Source organism: Xiphophorus hellerii, chromosome 11 (assembly GCF_003331165.1).
Source record: "Xiphophorus hellerii strain 12219 chromosome 11, Xiphophorus_hellerii-4.1, whole genome shotgun sequence".
NCBI lineage: Eukaryota > Metazoa > Chordata > Actinopteri > Cyprinodontiformes > Poeciliidae > Xiphophorus > Xiphophorus hellerii.
In genome coordinates, this window is record NC_045682.1 from 10,392,107 (window position 1) to 10,412,166 (window position 20,060).

At 38.8% G+C, this 20,060-nt stretch overlaps 1 protein-coding gene across 1 annotated transcript; it reads right to left on the reverse strand.

Moving 5' to 3' along the window:
• Positions 1-613: 613 nt before the first annotated feature.
• Positions 614-19,872, reverse strand: arhgap42a (Rho GTPase activating protein 42a). Its single transcript, XM_032575954.1, is given in 25 exon segments — positions 614-985; positions 1,776-1,855; positions 1,956-2,027; positions 2,250-2,406; positions 2,511-3,090; positions 3,092-3,165; positions 4,973-5,123; positions 5,200-5,359; positions 5,567-5,672; positions 6,352-6,410; positions 6,503-6,587; positions 6,686-6,760; positions 6,853-6,915; positions 7,005-7,044; positions 7,150-7,228; positions 7,356-7,465; positions 8,303-8,403; positions 8,519-8,648; positions 9,777-9,881; positions 10,470-10,580; positions 10,682-10,783; positions 12,224-12,295; positions 15,891-15,952; positions 16,047-16,142; positions 19,083-19,872. Coding segments are annotated over 25 exon segments (2,913 nt in total). The 5' UTR covers positions 19,237-19,872; the 3' UTR covers positions 614-896.
• Positions 19,873-20,060: the final 188 nt, after the last annotated feature.

Genomic DNA, 20,060 nt, shown 5'->3' on the forward strand with positions numbered 1-20,060 from the left:
CACCGCTTAAAAATAAATACACCATATATCAGGCATAAATGAATAAAAACAAGCAGAATCCACACATACATGCTATTTGAAGGTTTTGTTTTTATTTAGACAGCAGTAAAGCTGGCAGAGAGGACATAAACAAATCATACAGTTCAAGGCACTGAGGTGTGAACATTGAATTTCTAGACCGACTAATGAAACATTAAAACATAAATTATCAAGATTAATAGAAAAATACTGCTTCTATGTACCTTTTACATATGTTTACTGAATACATAACTTTCAGAATTACTAAACAGAAAATACAAAAAGGTGATACTGAGAAGCTAAGCCGTATACAATACAGACCAAAAGTTTGGACACACCTTTCTAATTCAATGGGTTTTCTTTATTTTCATGACTATGTATAAGGCAAGAAATCCCACTTATTAACCTGACAGGACACACCTATGAAGTGAAAACCATCTCAGGTGACTACCTCTTGAAGCTCATCAAGAAAATGCAGAGTGTGTGCAAAGCAGTAATCACAGAAAAAGGTTGCTACTTTGAAGAAACTAGAATATAAGGGGTATTTTCAGTTGTTTTACACTTTTTTGTTTAGTGCATATTTCCACATGTGTTATTCATAGTTTTGATGCCTTCAGTGTGAATCTACAATGTCAATAGTCATGAAAATAAAGGAAACTCATTGAATTAAAAGGTGTGTCCAAACCTTTGGTCTGTACTGTACGTCAAGTATTAACACCTACTGCGCCGTATGCAGTAGGCCGATTACTCATGCTGCAGCACAGCAGTCAGTGATAATAGTCACAGTTACAGTATCATGGTTTTGATTCTTTATAAACCTTTAAAATCTGAGTCAGCTCTTTGTGATTCTTTCATGTGCCGACGGTTCGTCAAGCTTGTCAGAAATATTTGATGTAATTTTCAGGGATAAGGCCAGTTCTGCCCTGATATGTCGCCTGAAGCCAACCCGGTTCCACAGATGGACCCACTGCAAAAACAACAAAACAGAAATCACTCGAAAACTCAGACAATAAAGACGCAGACTTTTATAGCCCTTCTACAAACACATTAGAGATGCTCAGAGAAATTGTGTGGAGAGTGGAATTAGACAACTTTCTGCTTGATCGGGCGGTCTGATCTTTTTCCAATCAGTGAACACACCGTACTTAGCAAGAACACATTGTCCTGACAATAACACTCTTAAGTTTGGAATTTGTTATTGTGTGAAAAAGACTCGTAAGAAGCGATTTTAAACAGTATTTTCTACACCATGATGTCTGTGGTTTGTTCAGCGTTCAAGGAAGCGCGAGAGAGCAAGACATAAAGATAACAGAAAGGCTCAATGGAACAGAAAGGCTCAATGGAACAGAAAGGCTCAATGGAGAACAGTAAAGCTGATCTGATCCTTTTCTACCCATTCAAGACTGATGTGAATGGAGCAAATAGTTATATTATATATATATCCACAACTAGCCCAGTCATTTGGTCAATCACAAATTAGCTTAATATTTCATTTAATAAGTCAAAACACTTCGAAAATAGCGTAAGACATTTATGCCTCATGTTAAAAACAAATCTACATTTGGATAAAGAAAGTGGTCACAAACAACCATGAGATATGCATGAAAAAGAGGAAAAACATCAAAACACAACAGAACAACATTACTTTTCTCTCAAGATCAAAATATGTCAGTATAAGATAATGAAAGATTCGCATGTAAAATCAATGGGTAGATTTTATTTTGTACACGTTAACTCTCGGAAACATAAAATCTTACCATGTGTGAGCAGCGCCCCTTGTGGAAAACTTAGTTCATGGCTGTGCTCTGCTTCACAGGAGTACAGAGCTCTAGCTTCCCTGCAAGAGAGAATTAAAAAGGCGCTCACTAATTGAGTTAACGAGGGATTCGTTCTTGAAGAAGAAGCGACGGCTTCGAATATCATCCATGTTGCCTTACCTTCCAGAGGGACAAATGTCTAACGCTGAGCAGAACACTGAACTCTCACGCTGAGGCTGCCTGACTGATACTCTGCAACACAAACGCAACGTAAAAATTTTTTTTTTCTGATGTAACTTATTAATCACAATGAAGTAATATGTTTAGCTTTCCAATAATTCGTGATGAAAATCACAGCACACAGATAGGTTTTAGTCAACAGTCTGCTCTTCCTTCCTCCTGAGCTTCTCTTTCTCAGATCCTTAAAACACAAAAATGTTAAACTGAAGTGAAACATCTTAAAGTGACGCTCACAGTGAGATGGGCCTTGAGTAGCCGTTGCTGGATGTCGCTGCGGAGAGCTTCGGGGTCAGATCGGAGCCACAGCGGTGGTGACCTTTCCGTGCTTTCGCTCTCTCCTGTTGTTCCAGCGACATGAGGCTCTGCACCGACCCATGACAGCTTTTGTAATCTTCAACCAAACACAAGAGATCAGAATCGCGGTTGCACAGTGGTAAATGTTTTGGCTTTTATTTATTTTAGAGGCAAAAAAAAAAAAAGGAGTCTTTCACACACCTTCTGAAATGTGCAAGGAGGTGAGAGAGGATGACGTGGAAAGCCGGTAGGGAAACAGAGAAGAGGAGGAAGAAGAAGAGGAGGAGGCAGTGCTGTGCTGTGGATGAGAGGTAGAGTCTGTTCCTCCGGCTTCTGTGGCCATAGCACAGGATGCGTTTCTTCGTTCCTCTGACTGAGAGCTCTTCAGGGAGGAGACGGAGGCTGCTTTCTCCCTGACAGGAGAGGAACGATTCCCTGACGCGGGCTGGACCGAAGGTGTGGAAGCACATCTCGAGTCTTTCGCAGAAGACAAAGACACGGTTGAATTTCTGTTGAAAGACCTCTCCACTGCAGAGAGTAAGGAGGATGTGGAGGAGGACACAGAGGAAGTCTGCTCGGCAGAGGACAGTGGAGCGGAGATCCAGGAAGAGGAAGGCGTGAGGCGGGGGGAGGGAGCGTCGTCTGGAGACGCTTTCTGATCTTTCCCATTGCGTGGTGACGAGCCGGAGGAAGTCGAAGGAGGAGAAAACTGTGCTGCGGGGGGCGAGCCAGGCTCAGCGGCGGGAGAGGATGGAGGGGAGGTCTGAGACAATCGGTTTTTTTTCAGAGGAGTGTGACGACAACGACTCCTGGCTGCCCATCGGAGTCGTATCAGGGCTGCTGCTGAACGTGTCGCCTGAAAAACAGGAGGAAACGCCACATCAGAGACCGAGGAGCCAGACTGTTGATCTATTGTCTGGCGGTCCTGGTGATATAGGATACAACTCCAAGCAATGCCCACATGTTAATACAGTTACGATGAAAACGTTGACGGAAAAAAAGAAAAACAGTAACAGGAAGATCTGACTCAGCACAAATGGCTATAAAAAGTCTTCAGTAAGGGAGTGTTAGCCCAGCGAGATGTTAGCTGAAGTGCTAGGCTGACGTCAACTTGCTTCCTCTGTTTTAATATGACTAGAAAATTCTGCTAATAATATTTTTTTCTTCGAAGCTCCAATTAACTGCAAGGAGAAACATTTAAAAAGAAAATGTTCCCCAATTTCTGCTTCAGGTCTTTACTTCACAGCAGTCCAAATTATAAAGTGTTGACTGGATCCAGACTAGTGAAATTATTAAGTGGATTAATCATGTTGAATCGATTACTGAAATAGTCAACAACTGATTTAGTGATTAAATAATTGTTCATTGGAATATAATAACTCTAAAAATGCACACACTGTGATGTTCACATTGTACTGTTTTCTGTTTGAGCCAATCCTAGTCACGCCCCTCATTTCCGTTATTCCTCGCACCTGTGTTGCTTCCTGATTGTCTCCCTTCTTAAGCCTCTCTCAGTCGCAACCACACTGCCAGATTATCGAACGCTTTCAGCAAGTAGTTTTCCAGCACTCTTACCTCGCCCTCATAGCTACGACCACGCTTTGTTCCTCGGACCTGCCCCTTTTGCCTTGCCCTTGTCGGACTGTTACTATCGCCCTTCTGGATCTCGACCCACGCCTGTTTCAGTTACACCGCTCTCGCCCACTCCCACGGATTCTACCCTTAGCCCCGATCGTGCATGACCTCGGCCCGTCTGACTAAGGATTCGGATCTGCTGCCTAACTAGTTTGTACGCTGCCCTGCATCAGCGCTTCCCTCCCCAGGCACTTCCTGCCGAGCTCTGCGTCAGCGCAGCATCCGCGCTCCTCCTGGTTCCTCAGCCGATCACTTCAGTTGCTGATCGCCAAGCCAGGTTAGTGTTCCCTTCACACACACGCAGTAACAGATCCTTTTGTTGCTATTTGTCCAGTCACCGATCTCTCCTCTCCGCCCCCCTTCGCAGTGCTGCAGCGGACGATCCTGCGTGCCCGGTTTAAGCTGCCTTTTAATAAATATCAGAGTTTTCTGCTCACTCCTGTGTCGTGGCTGATTTTCTGGGTCCCTCTAGTGAACCATTACACACACTCAGTAATTAAGACTTTACAAAAAAATATAAACATTTGAATGTAAAATTTAAAAAACCCTTTGTCTTTAAATATATTCTACCCAAACTCCTCAGGTTTAGGTTTTTCAAATTCTACAAAAAAAAAAAAAAAAATCTATAGAGGACCTTTTGCCATTCAATCATTAACCAGCTAATCTAAAAAATAATCAGTTAATCTGCAAGTTATCATGCGTTCACTAAAAGAATGCTGTTATTGCATTTTAGACAATAAAATGTTTATTTTCTTATTTAAAAAGGGAACTGAATTATTTATGTCACCTTAATTTATTCCTAGTGTATAAAAAGTTTTTTTTGGGATGCAAAAAATCTTCAGAATGTCACCAGTTTTTAATAATTTAATTATGGTCTGGACTTTTGAGAGTCATTCTATAGAGTGAAGTGAACATGACTATATTTAAAAAAAATAATTATTTAAGTCCAATAAAAAGAGACTTACCTACCTGGAAGCCTAATATAAATGGTAAGATGTGTTATTTATAAGATACGTTAAAAGACTCACTGTCATTATCTGCCAGGCAGAGAGCAGGAGTGTACAGACGGGCCTTTCTCTTTCCAGATGACAGACAGATGGCCTTGCTCCTCCGTGGAGTGGAGCGAGACGACGGCGCCTGAGGCAGCGGCACCGACAGGTCCGGCGCCTCACCAAAGATCTGACGCAAACACCGACAGTTGACATCAATGTGAGTGGGCTCTGTGCTTATATGTGTGTGGCGTCTTTAAACTCACTTTGTCGTGGTTTTCAATAATGATCTCCACCACAATGTTCTGAAACTTGATGTTCATCATGGCGGCCACCGTCTCCTCCTGTGACCTCATCAACGTGGGCCCAAAGATCATCCCAAGGTTAGATACGGTCATCATGTTCTGGTCGCTGTGAGAGGATACCCTACACGCCCAAACAAAAACAGAGGGCTTGGCTTAGCTATGTAGTTATAAACACAGAGGAATTTGGCAAATACAAACAAATGAGCTCCAATTTAAAAGATAAAATAGATTAGAAATTTTACTTCAGAAATCATTTTTAAACACTGCTTTAAAACAGAAATGCTAGTAAAAGCTAAACAATAAGAGCACCATAAAATCATGTACATACTTGTGAAGATGATTAGTTAAGATGTCCAAAATCGTTTTGTTTTTTTCTGGGAGTTTGTGTACAAGAGCATGAATTGCTCTCACTCTGTACGTCTGGTCGTCATATTCTGTGAGAGAAGCAGAGTGATGAGGGAGGAGCCTGGTGTGTTTCAACTTAACCCTAAATAAACTTTACAAAGTAACAAATTCAAGCTAGCAGCAACTTAAATAAAATACCTTGCAAAAATTGAGTTTTCTTCAACTTTATCTAACTTCTCACATTAAAACCATAAAATTATCTATTTTATTGAGATTTTGTGCAACAGATAAACACAAAGAACAACATAATTGTGAGGTGGAAGTAAAATAATACATATTGTTTTAGGCTTTTACAATTTAGGTTTTGACTTTGACTGGGCCACTCGAACACATGATTATTTGATCTGAACTATGCTGTTGTAGCTCTGGCTGTAGGCTTAGGGTCAATGCTGGAAGTCTACATCTCAAAAGAAAGTGTGTCATGTGTCACAGTTAGACTCATGAAGGCCAGAAAGTTTCACTTTTAACTGAGCACCTTCTTTCATATTTGCTGTGACCTCTATCTGAAAAACTGCAAATCAGCATTCTTATGCTAAGCTACGGATCTCTGCAGCTTCTCCGCCGTTAGCATAGTTAGCATTAACCTTCTTTGTTGTTTCTCTGATTAATACTCTGCTTCTCCAGCCTGTCAATTTAGATAGATGTTTATATCTTGGTAGGATTTGCAATTCATAATGTGTTCTTTCGTAAAATCAAAAATGTTCTTACTTGCAGCCCTGAGGAATTCCTTATGCAGCCTGTAGGTAAGTAATGGTTCTGCCAAACACCTGAATGTAATTTATAGAAATAATTCACAGTTTGTGGGGAAATGTACTTAAAAACAAGCAAAAAAAAATGTCATGCTGTTTGCCTAGATTACCTGAAATAATCTTTCAGGCCACTGGTTATTGTCTTGTTGTCCCAGATTTCTGCATCTAGCTGCACATTGGAGGGTGCAGAAGAAGCTGCAGGGATGTTAAAATGTCAGAATGTTTCCATGATATGTTATTTTATTTTTAATAAAATAAGTAATGTTTTCCCAGATATATAAATATCAACATACCAAACGCGCACGCCATCAGGCGCTGCACTTTAGAGTTTACTCCACCTGTCCTGTAAAGTCCAAGGGTAGTAAGGCCTGCGGACACGTTAATAAATAAAGATCAACAGTCGATATAACAAACAAACATCAATATTGTTTCAGTTAATTCTTGTAAAGGCGAGAAATACCTCTTGTTTCAACCAGCTCAACACACTTCTTAACAAAGTTGAAGCCTGCTTCGTTGAGAAATGCTATAAAATGAAAACTCAAAATCAGACCAAACAATTCTTACATAATTCTCTTCTTAAGGAGAATCTTCTAATCTGAACTTGACACTTACTCTCCTCTTTTTTGCTGAGCAGAGAAGGAAGCGTGTAAATCTGTACAAACACGGAACAAAACATGAGTAAAAGTTGCTTTCTAGTAGCCCAAGCAGAAATTTCTCTCCAGAGATGTATTCTTTATGGAGCTGGGTGTATCCTTACAGGCTCCTTTCCATCCATCGCCTCCATCCACAGCCGTCTGTTGGCCTCTGACAGGGCTTGCAGAGTAATGACGCCATGTCTGTATGAAAAACATAGTTACACCCAAACTCAATTCGGCAGCCACACCCCCAATTATTCGAAGGCAAAAATAAACCAGGCATCATTCATGAGAAACACCAAGACTCTCGGTCAGGTCGTCCGCTCACCTCTCTACCACCTCGATGTCGAAGCAGAAGCGTTTGTCGATTGAATCTGTCTTCCTTCGAACGCATGAGCGCAGCCTGAACATCTCTGGGGCGCCAGTGACTACGCCGTTCTGTCAGAGAGACCAGCAACACACACGTATAAGCAGGATGCCAAAGTTTTGTGCTGACAGTAAGGAATTACTTAAGTAAGAAAAATGAAATGTGGAAAAACTGTCTGTATCGCTGCAGAAAACAGTGTCGGTCAACATAAATGTTTCTGCTAGTCCTGTCAGTTTAATTAAACATTTTATACAATGGCAAAAACACAACAAAGACAAGTTTGATGAAGGTAGTTTGAATACTTATTCTCCTGTTCAAGTTCAAAACAGGATTTTATAATAAAATCAATCCTTCTTAGAGGTGGATTTAAGGCTTTAATATGAGCATAAAGTTGCTATGAGATGAATTCATATGCATAACTTAAAGATGCAGAAAGAAATCACATGGTGACTAGAGTCGAAACACTGTTGTACTGACAACAAAACTCTTTGGTGCAGTCACTGTTACTGAGTGAAGACTCAAAAGTTGAGTTAGCAGTGCGTATCAATTCCAGTTCTCAGGCTCCCCCTGCTCTGCATGTTTTAGATGTGCCTCTATACCAGAACAGCTGATTCAAATGATTGCACGAATTCTTCTGCAGCCATCTAGTACTGCAGAAGCCTGTTAATCACCCAAAGATTCAATCCAGGTGTGTGGCAGAAGGGAAACACCTAAAACATGCAGGGCAGGGGGGCGTGAAATTGAGAAACACTGAGTTCGAGGAAACAGAGATGTAAGTCTCCAAGTGACAAAGACACACAAACCTGTACACAAACTCCAAATGATTAAAAGTCGTACAAAAACCAATTAATATTTTCCTGATACTCCCTATACAAATAAATTAGTAAACATGGGAGCCACCGGCTCACCTGTCTGCTGGCTGGTCTGGTCTCCGTGTTGCTCATGGTGAACATCTTTGAGCTCCTCTCATAGGTGCAGTAATGCCTGGTCCACACACTCCCCAAAGGACCTGGATGCACACAGTGTCACATTTGGAAATGTAACTCTTTCAAGTCTGATTTAGTAAGACACACATTTTGATTCTCCTTAAGGAAAAGTAACTAACATAGTAAAGAGTATCTCACGTTTTTCTTGTATGTACAGGAATCCCTCCATGGCGAAGCAGCTGGGGCCTTTGAAGTCATCCTCAGCAGACCTGATCCTCTTCATCAGCCTCTCAACTTCAGCACGAGTGCTTTCAAAGTTGTTGCGAGCCTTTAAAAGGAGACGCGCATTAGAAACAACTTAAAACTGGTTTTATTTATGGTTAATGCGTAGATTACTTATTTGTAACTTATTCAGGAAAGTGAATTATTAAGCAATCTAGCTTTGTATGGAACATCATCATCATCATCTGATCTTTTCTGGTGTAAATAAAAAAGAGCAATAAGGGGTAAAGGCTAAGTTTTAAACAGTAAAATGTTGAGTCTTTTAAGACCATCATAATCTAATTTTAGGACCTAGATGCATAATAATGAAAAATAAAATAACTTACAAATTTAATATCCAGCTAAAGATAACTTTTAACACATTTCATTGGTGAGTCTGTGGCTTTTACCATTAGGCTGCACAACTTCAACACCTTTTTAAAAAGCACCCAGTGAGCTTCATAATGGCTACTAATGAAAGTATTGAGCAAGTTATTAATATTTCTTTTTTAAAGCTATATCTTATTAAACATACACACACTCTCTGACAATGAGAGGCTTACATTTCCCAAGTAACTCAAGTAATAACTAACTACAACCAGCATATGAGGAACAGCGACGAGCTTAGATTTCTCAACTAGAACAACAAAACATGGAACAAATGAAAAATGTTTTTCACACACTTTTCTAAACCCTTTCAAAATGTTGCTGAACATCTACCCCTAAAAATGCCAATCTTAAAAAAAAAAAAAAGCCAAAACTCACTAGAGAATTGAAACCAACTCTGAATACCTGGAGCTAAATTTGAACCATTTCAAACAGCTAAGCAGACAGACATTAAAATCCAAACCGTAGTTCAGTTTGTACATTATAAAAATATGCAACACAAACACATCCAGATATTTTTTTATACATTTAAAGTGACATGAAAAAGAAAACACCAAAAGAACAACAGCGACTTTTTGTCTAATAAAAAAAAAAACTAACTTAACTAACTTAACTGTTAAGATAAATAGAATTCATTAGTAGAAAGTCTTATTTAAAAATAATAAAATATCAGCTGAGTCTGAAGTTTGCACTTTGACACAGAGTACTTTTACTTCGTTTCCAGCAGTTGAAATGTGAGTGATTATTTACAAAGCAGTAATCTCAGGCATAGATTTAATCTTAAAGCTAAGGAAAAACAAGCACTTACATTTTGCAGATTAAACTGGAGCTGCTGCTTGTAGGGTTCAAACTCATTGGCCAGCTCATAACCCTCGTGGTAGAAGGTAAACAAGCCCTGCAGGAAGGCTAATAACTGGGAAGCACAGGGAGAGATCAACAGAAGACATGCTATCTAAGGGCTTGGGAGTTTAAACGTGACGAGGAAATTACAGAGAATTGACTTTCAGTCATCTGCTCAATAATCCAAACTGGCTCTAAAGACAAAAACCCCTCTGAGCTTTGCTTGTTGTTTATTTTGCTGCCATTGTTTATTTTACAACAAACAGCTCTTCCTCTGTGTCAGCTGGAAAAACCTAATCGCAGGAAGTCCTGCTACGGCAACAGGAAGCGTCCTTTACTGATATCTATCGTTTAAAAAGTTTTACCGCTCGTCATGCAGTGTGTGCAAAGTGTGTTTTTGAGCTCATGGTTCACTTGTTATTCCAGTGAGTGTGTTTATATATACACACTTGTTAATGGCTCGGCTTGATGCTGACGTCTGTATGTAGAAAACACAGCACAGGAAAAGTCTAATCGCTCCAACTTTCCTGTGATGAAACAGCATGTACTGACCTGCCTTCCATTTTGAAATTGTTCTTTTCAAATGCCCGTCTCTAAATATAAAAAAGGGGGTTGCACATAGCTATAAATATAACAATGATACTAAAGAATACAATCTTACTGGCTCCACAAACTCAAACTTCTTCCTTTCCTGCACTTCTTGGATCTTGAAGACATACTGGAGAGACGCATCATAAAAAATTTGCCTGTCTTTGTCCATCTGTGAGTCAGCCTGTGAGGGAAAAACATACACAACAAATATTGAGAATGTGATGTAACTTAACAGGTGTGGGAGAGACGCGTTGTAGCTTTGTGAGAATGTTGAGAATTTACCTCCTGCAGCTGGGACTCCTTCTTCCTGGAGGACACACCGAGATACTTCTCCAGCACAGAGTAATATCTTTCTGTCTCCTTATCAAACTGCTTCTTTCCCTCCTGGTAAATACATTTCAGGAGACAGGATGTTAGCAACAAAGATTTCTAAAACCACAGAGAAGGAATTGCATGCCTACTTGTTTTGTACGGAGGCTTTAACGTCAGAGCTGTTTATTACTGCTGTTATTTCTGAATCACAAACAAGGATTATATCAGAATGTTTTAAAAAAGCTTCAAGAATTTTTGCCTTTTTTAGGAAACCTGTGTCATTACATAGATTGAAAGGATCCAAATGCAGACATGCAGGAGGGAAGGGTCTAAACTTCAGCCCTTTAATCATAGTGACATCAAGTCACAAGATCAAACAGCACGGAGTGACTTAAACAGGACAAATGGAAAGAAAACTACTTGAGCATTTGTGAGTTACACTGTAGAGGTTGGAGAGAAAAACAGGAAGCTGGAAATTAGGAATCTTAAATATAATATAGCTAATGTAAAACATGAAGCTTTTCTACTTAATATTACATCCCCAAAACTAACAGTAGCATGAAAGAGCAAAAAAAAAACACAGAAAGAACTGAAACTGTGAAAAGAGACACAAAGCCCAACACACATTTCAAACTCATTTCAAAATAGACAGAATGTTCAGAAGAAAATTGCTCCGGTATGTCAGACATCAAGGTATATTACATTTTCAAAAGCAGATTGGCTTCACATGCAATACAATCTTCTTTAGTGTTGTCATGGGAAAAGCAACTAAAGATTTATTCCGTCAGCGCTATTAACGTTAAAACACCATGAAAATACGCCTACTAAGTCAGCGAATTTGTCTAGAGCAACCCAACATTGCAACTAAACTGCTGAAAGAGTAGGAAGATTTTTATTAAATAATAAGGCATCAGCTCTCAGGAACTAAAAGCTCTGGCGAAGCACAGAGAGGCCGTTAATAATAAACAAAGAGGCTCTGCCAGAAATAATTAAGAAACAGCTCTCTTCCAAACAGCTGCACTGCAGTTTTGAACTACTCCACATGTGCCACAGACATTCTGGCTCTGTAAGGTCTAGCCGATGATGTGCTGCTCACACGTTGGTGTTACATTCTGCAAACTGAGAAGCTGCTTAAACAAATGCACAGAGGCGAGCCGAGGTTGAACTTTCAGGTTGCTTTTTATTTTTTATAACTAAACAAACTCATTAAATCACACCATGTCCTCTTAAATGTTTTAGAAAAGAGAAAGTTAGATAAGTGGATAAAACAACTTGAACAGCTGCAGTAAGCAGACACCACATATTCATAGTGTTTACACTGTCTCTGTCTGTGACATGCTCCCAGTCTCTCCCAGTGTCCGTTCCCATGACCTTGTCACTGACTCTAGACTGCGATCCAACGTTTATCTGAACTAACTGAATTTCTAAATTTTAATTAATCACCGGATAACTTCTCGGCACAATAAACATTTTTTTAGATTTTAACTCCACCACCTAGAGAAGTGGATGTACCTTAACTGCTCCAATCTGCTCCTTCCGAAACCTCTCCAGTGGTGAGATCAACACGTCATCGGCATTCTGGATCTGAAAGAAGGAAAAAAAAAAAACCAACAGAAAAACAGAAGTGAGTTCAGTTTGTCGTAAGAGTAAATACCAAGAGCAGCATTAAAAATGTCCCATGAGGGCTGCAGCTGGAAGCTCACTGTTGAAGTTCAAATATGGTTTCATTAAAGATCAGCAGATCCTTGACACGTTCTACAAAGCAGTGATGATTGTTGCTTTTGTGAAGCTTTTAATTCAGTGACGTGTCCAGAAAAATCTTTCAAATAGGACATAATATGTTAATCGACAGTTAGCTTCACAAAAAGTTTCACTGAAAAGATGGAGATTTATTCTGCAGCAACAATTTATTTACACGGAGATCAAGATAACACAGGAGTCACATGTAAGTTGATACAAACATATTTGACAAGGGTAAGAGGGTTCAAAATGTTAAATGGGTTTAAAAGTATGAATCACAGTTGCATTTTATGTGCAAAATTGTAATCACAGACAACTACCTGAGTGTACCAATTTGCAGATCTTTAAATTAAAAGCGCCATTCTTTATGCATTGACTGCTAATAATTTACCTAGCCAGCTTCCTAGAGTCTGACTGCCCCTCACATCTACACCAGACGTAGATCTTAGCAACTGATACACTAAAGCTCATGCAGAGTGGTGGAGATAGTGGATGGAGGTCGCAATATTTGAAAATAATATTGCAATCCCGTGTTTTTCTTATATAATGCAGCCTTACTTCAAATTATTTCTTTCTATCAGTGTAAATTTAACTAAGGTAAGAAATAAAGTCAAGAAATAAAAAACCGCAAGAGGTTGCAAATATCCCAAAGCCACCTCGGTAAAACCTCCTTTGACATATGTCGTCAATATTGTTAAATTTGTATTTAGTGATTCAATGAGTAATTTTTAGATATACTCATTAAGTATAAATGGAATACCTCTTTTTCTTGTACTGATACCAGCGTCAGGTTCTTGTAAAAGCAACCCGATACTGTGAACCGACACCACTTTTGTGCTTGGGTTTCCTCCTGGGCTGGGTGCGACGCAACTCAAAAGTTAGAAAACACTCCATACAAGGTGGTGGTGATAATACATCAAGAAGTTATTTACTGACACTCCCAAAAAACAAAAACAAAAGTTGGAAGAGGGGAAAAATGTCTGTATTTTGTGCATATTTCAAGACAATCATGGAGGATACTAAAAAAGCAGACTGTCTGCTGTGCCCCGATAAGTTGTCAAGCATAATGTTGAATAATGCTCCTTTAATATGACTAATCTGGCAAAGAATTTTAAAACTAAACACAACATTAAAATTCAAAGAGAACCAGCACAACCAACATTGCAGCAGAAACTCCAGAAATGTGACAAACAACAGAGCAAACAAACATCAGTGTAAAATTCTGCCATCATAGAGACGTGGTGCTAAAGTTTATTGAATGTGTTATAGTTTACGTTTTAATTGAAATGTTTGCTAGTTAGTTCAGGAAAACTTGTAAAAATGTAAATTTAACTTTTGCTATTTTTAATTTATGTTAAATGTATGTAACAGCGTATGTTATGCTGTATATTTGATTTGTTAATAAAGTCAGAGGGACTGTAGGCCTAAACGAGGAAGAGCTGCTGTGTTCGAAATAAAATAAATGTGTTTTCAAAAGTTGTGTGATGTCTTAGTAACAACTTATTAACTTGGTACTTGGAATTGGCAAGTACCTGAACTGAAGTACTTGTATTTGTATTCGCTCTGGAAAAAGCTGGTCTATGTCTGGTTGTAAGATTAAGTTCAACTATCTCATACCTCTTTTCAGACACAGTCACCAAATAAGTGGTGTGTTTGTGTGTAATTGTGTGTGTTGCATTTACACTTAGGAATTTACTACTTTTGTTTTATTTTGTTGGTTTTTTTTCTTAGTGGAATGTCTGAAATAAATGAATCAATTTAAAATTCAATTCACGATGGAGAGAAACTCGGCGCCGCACCTTAACTTCAGTTTAATGTTGCACTGGCGCCCAAAGAAAGGGCTGCTTTCTTTGTAATGTTGGATTTTTCAACACGTCACAATAAGTAGAGAGAAACTGAAAACTGAGACCGGGAGGGATTGTCAAATCCAAATAAGAGAACTTTCAGGTTGAACAGGTAAAGTATTTTAGAGGAAACTATTTTCTAAAAGGAGCTTGAATAATGATGTTATTATTCTAAGTTTAGATCAATCACCAGGGTTCCAGTTACAGTGAGTTTAAAAAAGCAAAAAAATCAAAACACACACAGAAAGAGCAAAAGACAGAAGACAAACACACACACACACCCACACGCACACGCACACACACACCCCCACCCCCACACGCACACACACAGAAACCTTTTATGGACTTTCCCAGGCAGTCAAACTGCACTCAGTCTCACAGGGGAATTGCCAGAATAGGTTCCACATGGTTCCTGTGCAACCAGACCATGCAGGCAGCCACAAAGGCAAACACACACACTCACACAAGGGTTTATATATAAGGCGGCCTACTACACGTCTCTGTTACAAGCGGTCTAAGCTTTGGCTTCACACAGAGTGTGCCAGAATTGAGTCAGTCCTCACAAAGGCCTCCAAATGATGGAGGATCACTGAGTCCAAGACATTTCCACATTGCGGTGAACACACGCTGCTGCTGGCACAAAGTTAACCCACAAATGTGTGAATCAAAGATGTGGGAAAGCCAGAACAAGAGACAAATAAAAAGGAGGCTAGTCAGAAGTTTCCTAAAAGGACTAAAACCTTCACATTGATGCACAATCTGCTCAATATTTATTTGTGTTTGTGTCTAAAGTTAGACTGATGATCATAAGTAAAACTAGAAACAGAGGAAACACAAAACATATGACGAGACAAAGCTTAAATCAAATAATACAGAAAGCCCCAGCAGAAAGCTGTTGGCTGAAACGGTGTGAAAAGCGTCACGTTTCTACATGCACGTGTAAATAAATAGTGCCAGCACGATGCTGTTTCCTGATGATCTTTATCGTGTCTCAAAGCTGTTTGACTTACCAGATTTTAAATGAATAAACTGCAACAGCACAGAAAAAAAGAAATAGAAACATATCAATAATATGTTGCAAAAAAGGGGTTTTAGTATGAAATTTAATCTAATTTGAAACCAGTATAAACGTACTCTGTATGAAAGGCACTTAACCTCTGTTTCTCGTTGAATTTTTCCTGTTTCAGATCAGTTTGAATCACCAAAACATTTCTATTTCCTAAATGGCAAAAAATAAGAACATTCTTTTCAAGAACTCAGAAGTTAACGAACAGAGAGTTTGAATGAGGAGCCAGGAATCTAAATTGATGGGTTCAGTTAAAATATTGCTATAGGCTGTTTCATAATTAGTGACTGTATGATAATTAGAAGATGCAAAGCACTTTGAACTGCTTTGTTGCTGAAATGTGCAATACACATAAACGACTTGATGTGTGTACAGCTGCAGAAATTATTTTTAATAAATAATGTGTTTCATTAAGACAAAACCTGAGAAAGGAAGCGGCTGAAAATACCGGTTTTGTTTAAATCTGTAGATTAGTCTCCTTTTACTCTGCACATGTATATATGAATAAAACAAAAGCGTAAACTCTCACCAGTCGTTTTCGCTCCTCTTCCATGGTGCTTAAAAGCTGAGAGAACTCCTTCAAGGACTGAGCTGCAGCACAAATCACAGACTTATAATCTCTGAAGTCGAGTCATATCTTTCAGAGGAAACATAGACGGAAGTTGTTTAGATTTATTTTTCTCACCTATATTGATCTCGTCATCAGTTTCAGCATCGCCAATGCATTCAAACTGGAACTCCTGCAGCGACTGAGAGAACCGCTGAACTGCCAGAGACAGACCTGAGGAAAATGGACAGGCAGGTATAATAATCATGCTGCTAATATCATTTTAATAAAAGCTCACTGATGTCACTGGTCAAACCAATTACAACGATCCCTGTTTCTCTTAAGAAATAATCCTGATGTTATGAAACAAGGACCTGGCATTTCATGTGACACCAAGAGGCGAAGTGTCAAAGTCTGATGTTAGCAAACTGCCACACCTGGTGATAACACACGTGTTTGTGTTAAATGCTCTTTCTGTGTGTCTCACTCTGTCACTACACTGCGCTGCTGTGAGATGCGATCTGAACCAAACCCCTGCAGGGATCTGAAGTCACGTTTGGTTTTCAAAATATAAAAGGAACTGATTAACCCAAAGCTCTCCACCACCAGGAACAGAAAGCAAGTCCTATTCATTACAGCCATGAGATGGAAACTAAGTTGACTCGTACTTGCCTGCTTAAGTTTAGCAACTCATCTTGTTTAAAAAATAAATAGCCCTAAAAATGCTCAACACGTGTCTCGAATAACAAATTGCACTCTACTGGATCTAAATATGGTGGCTCAGGTGATTGTTCACAGAAAAGGACTTGTTCTCAAGAACAATGCAGCCATTTAGTTTGACCGCACTGACGGACGTAACCTGAAGAGGTGAAGAGTCTCGCCCTTCTTTGTCAGGTTTTAAAATCAATGAGCCATCAGACAGATTTCCCTAAGTATTTCCTACCTTTCACACCGTAGTTCAGGGTTTTTTGTCTTTGCAGTGTGGCTTGAGATGACACTAGCTGTGTAAAAAGCAGGTGGTAATATTGTGGAAATAATAAAAGTGGCGATAAAAATGTAAACTTCTTTGTGGCCTTTTTTAGATATGGCTGGAACTGCATGCCAAAGCAATCCTAAAAGTCATTTGAAATAAGGGTCTTCCTTTTACAGAAAGAAGGGTGATATTTTAATCACTAAGCTGCACACTGTAATTGCATTTAATCATATTTTTGAATTAATTCCTAAACATCAATAATTGGAAGTTATTATAATGATAACAATAAACAGCAAGCCAAATTCTACTAAAGAGAACAGATATGTACTGAAAAAGTCAACTTTTATTTCACCCCAGTGTCAATAATTACATTTCTACAACTGTAAAGCTCTTATTTAGACACTGATAATTAAACCCAAAAACTTAATTTTCAAAGGATTTGAAAACATTTGGACCAGATGAAGGAAAATGCTGCTGAAATGTCTATTAATATTTTCAGATCAGATTATCTAAAGGTTGGTCTCCAATTTTATTTTTATTTTCTCAGAATAAAATACTTGTGCTAACAACAAAAGGAGTTCTGAATATGAGAATTAATGTTAGGGGAATACGCCAAGATTTTAGATGAAGCACTGAGGATAAAAGTATAAAACTGCAGTCTGAGGATGATGACATCTGTATTTTTGATGATCAACTATTGCTAATAATGTTTTTAACAGAATCATGGTCAGTAAAAATAAAGGCTAATAAATAAAAGGTTGATACATTAGCACAAACCACCTAACCTGATGTAAATTTAGACCTTTCTCAAAGAGGCTTTGGAGTTCTTGAGCCTCTGGGGTTTTAGACGCTGTGCTGTTTAGTTTTTATGGTAATTCAGCCTTTCTCTGTTAACCTGTAACCAGAATGGGACTGAAATGTTGCATCTTAAGTGAAGAAAGAATCTGGACCCTCAATTGTTAACCCATTACAACCTAAGGGTTTGCTTTACAGTGTCTTTGAAAACCTGTACTGATTTCTCAAGCTTTGAAGAAGTAGTAAGATCATTCTAAAAGAAAAAGAGGAAGCTAAATTTTCCGATGTTTTAAAAACGTGCACAGTGTCTTGCTGTGCGGAAAGTATTCACACCCTCTAAGCTCTAATTGTTTTTCAGATCACATTCACAAGCTTCAGTTTATTTTCTTTAATGTGATACACCAACAGACAGTGGCACACAAATGTAAAACCACATGCATGTAATACAATGTAATACATGGTTTAGAGAATAAAACATTTAAGTTTAACATTTATATACGCAACCCCCATAAATCAAAGATTTGCAGAAAACATCTTTTGTAGAAAGACAGCTATACATGTCTTGTAGGGGTCAACCAATTGCAGTTTTTGCCAACTATCGATTTTTAAAAAGCCTGACCTGCCGATTCTGATTTTGGCCAATACCAATTTTTTAAACTTTATCTTACTGTTTTCTTTCTGTCTGTCATTGTGTGCCTTTTCCTAAACGTCTACCTTATTAAGAGAGTAACTATTTTTAAAGTCATGTGCACAAATGTTTCAAGGGCTAAAAAGAACGTCATCACATTTGGTGATTTTTGGAGTATAGGTATTTGAAAACAGGGACTGTTGGGTTGTTAAAAAAGGGAATCATGATTTTTACATCAGACCTAAGTTTCAGGATATGCCATCGTAACATACCGACAGTAAATAAAAGTCCTGAAAATTTCTTGTGCCTTTCTTTTCTTGTCCTTTCTTTTTTCCTCTCTTTTCTACAGCCCAAGATAAATAGTGGCCCCCATTTTGCCACCCTTTACAAAACCTTCTGGAAACGTCCCTGGTACTGGATGACTTTCTTTCAATTAATGCATGCAGTTATACTCCATCAACCACTAAATCATCTCTAATGTGCAATCAATAACAATATGTATTTTTAAACAGTAGGTTATCCATAGCAAATGTACAGTAAAATTCCGTTTAAAGTAATGGTACTTTTACCATACAGACATTATATAACAGATATTACATAGTAACTACCCGCACCAATGTATGGTAAATAAAGATATATAGAAATATCTATCCTCTGAGAGTTTAAGTAGGTAAACTAAATGGGATTGAACTGATGGCCTCGGGCTTTTTTATCACACCGTGCGCCGAAATCAGGTTAAATAATCTTACAAAATATGAATCAGTCGTTGTTTACTTACTTCTGAGGGCGGATATGAGCATGTTTCCATCTTTTATCAGGTCTTTTATAAACCTGTTGGTTCTCTCCAGCTCGATTTCATGGCACTGCAGCCGCTCTCTGAACTCCGGACTATCCAGCAAAGAATCACTGAACTCCAACGTCGGGAGACCCATCGGTAACTCAGCACAGGCGGCCAATAATTACAGAACTGCAACAAGACGTCTCAGTAATCTGAACCAGAGGGAGAAAAACCTTTTCACATAACGAGCTGTTTTATTACGCACGAAAAGTCTTGGTCTAATGTTTCTCCCAGCTCCTTCTTTTCATGCCTTTCTCCCTTTTTTCCCCCCCCTTCTCTCGCAAGAACTTCCGGACACTGATACACAGCAGAGCCTGTGACAGAGAGGGTTTGGCTAGCGAGCCTAGCCGAGCTGTTTCTTCCACTTTGTAAACGCACACTGCTCTGAAATACACTTTCGCTTTGAATTAATAAGTTATAAAAAATGAAACAGAAAGGACTAAGAGTCGGAGAACCGAGAAATGCGTTTCTTAGGACGCATAAAAACTGCAGACGACCACTTGGAAGCTAACTTCTTTTTTTTTTCACCTACGGCTCCAATGGAAGGGCTGTTACTATGGGAACGGGAGACTCCTGCTGGCGTGGACAGAAATCAGGAGAAAAGTTTGCCAAGAAAAACCCGAGAAGTCTTGTCTGTAATCTGTAGGCAGAGATTGAGATGGATAGCTTTTCTGAAGCCTCCTGCGCCTTCTTGTTAGTATAAACTACTTTTCTGAGATATTGAGCAAAGTTTTTTTTTGTTTTTTTTAAATGCATATTAATATAATCCACTTTAGTTATTTTTTTGAAAAGAATAAACACGTCAGAGGTTGTTGGTTCAGACCACTAAAATACACAATTGTTCGTTTTGGAAGTGGTGTTAGAAGGAGGGTTAAAACTAGTGTTGGAAGTGAAATGCATGTTATTATTTTTTGTAAA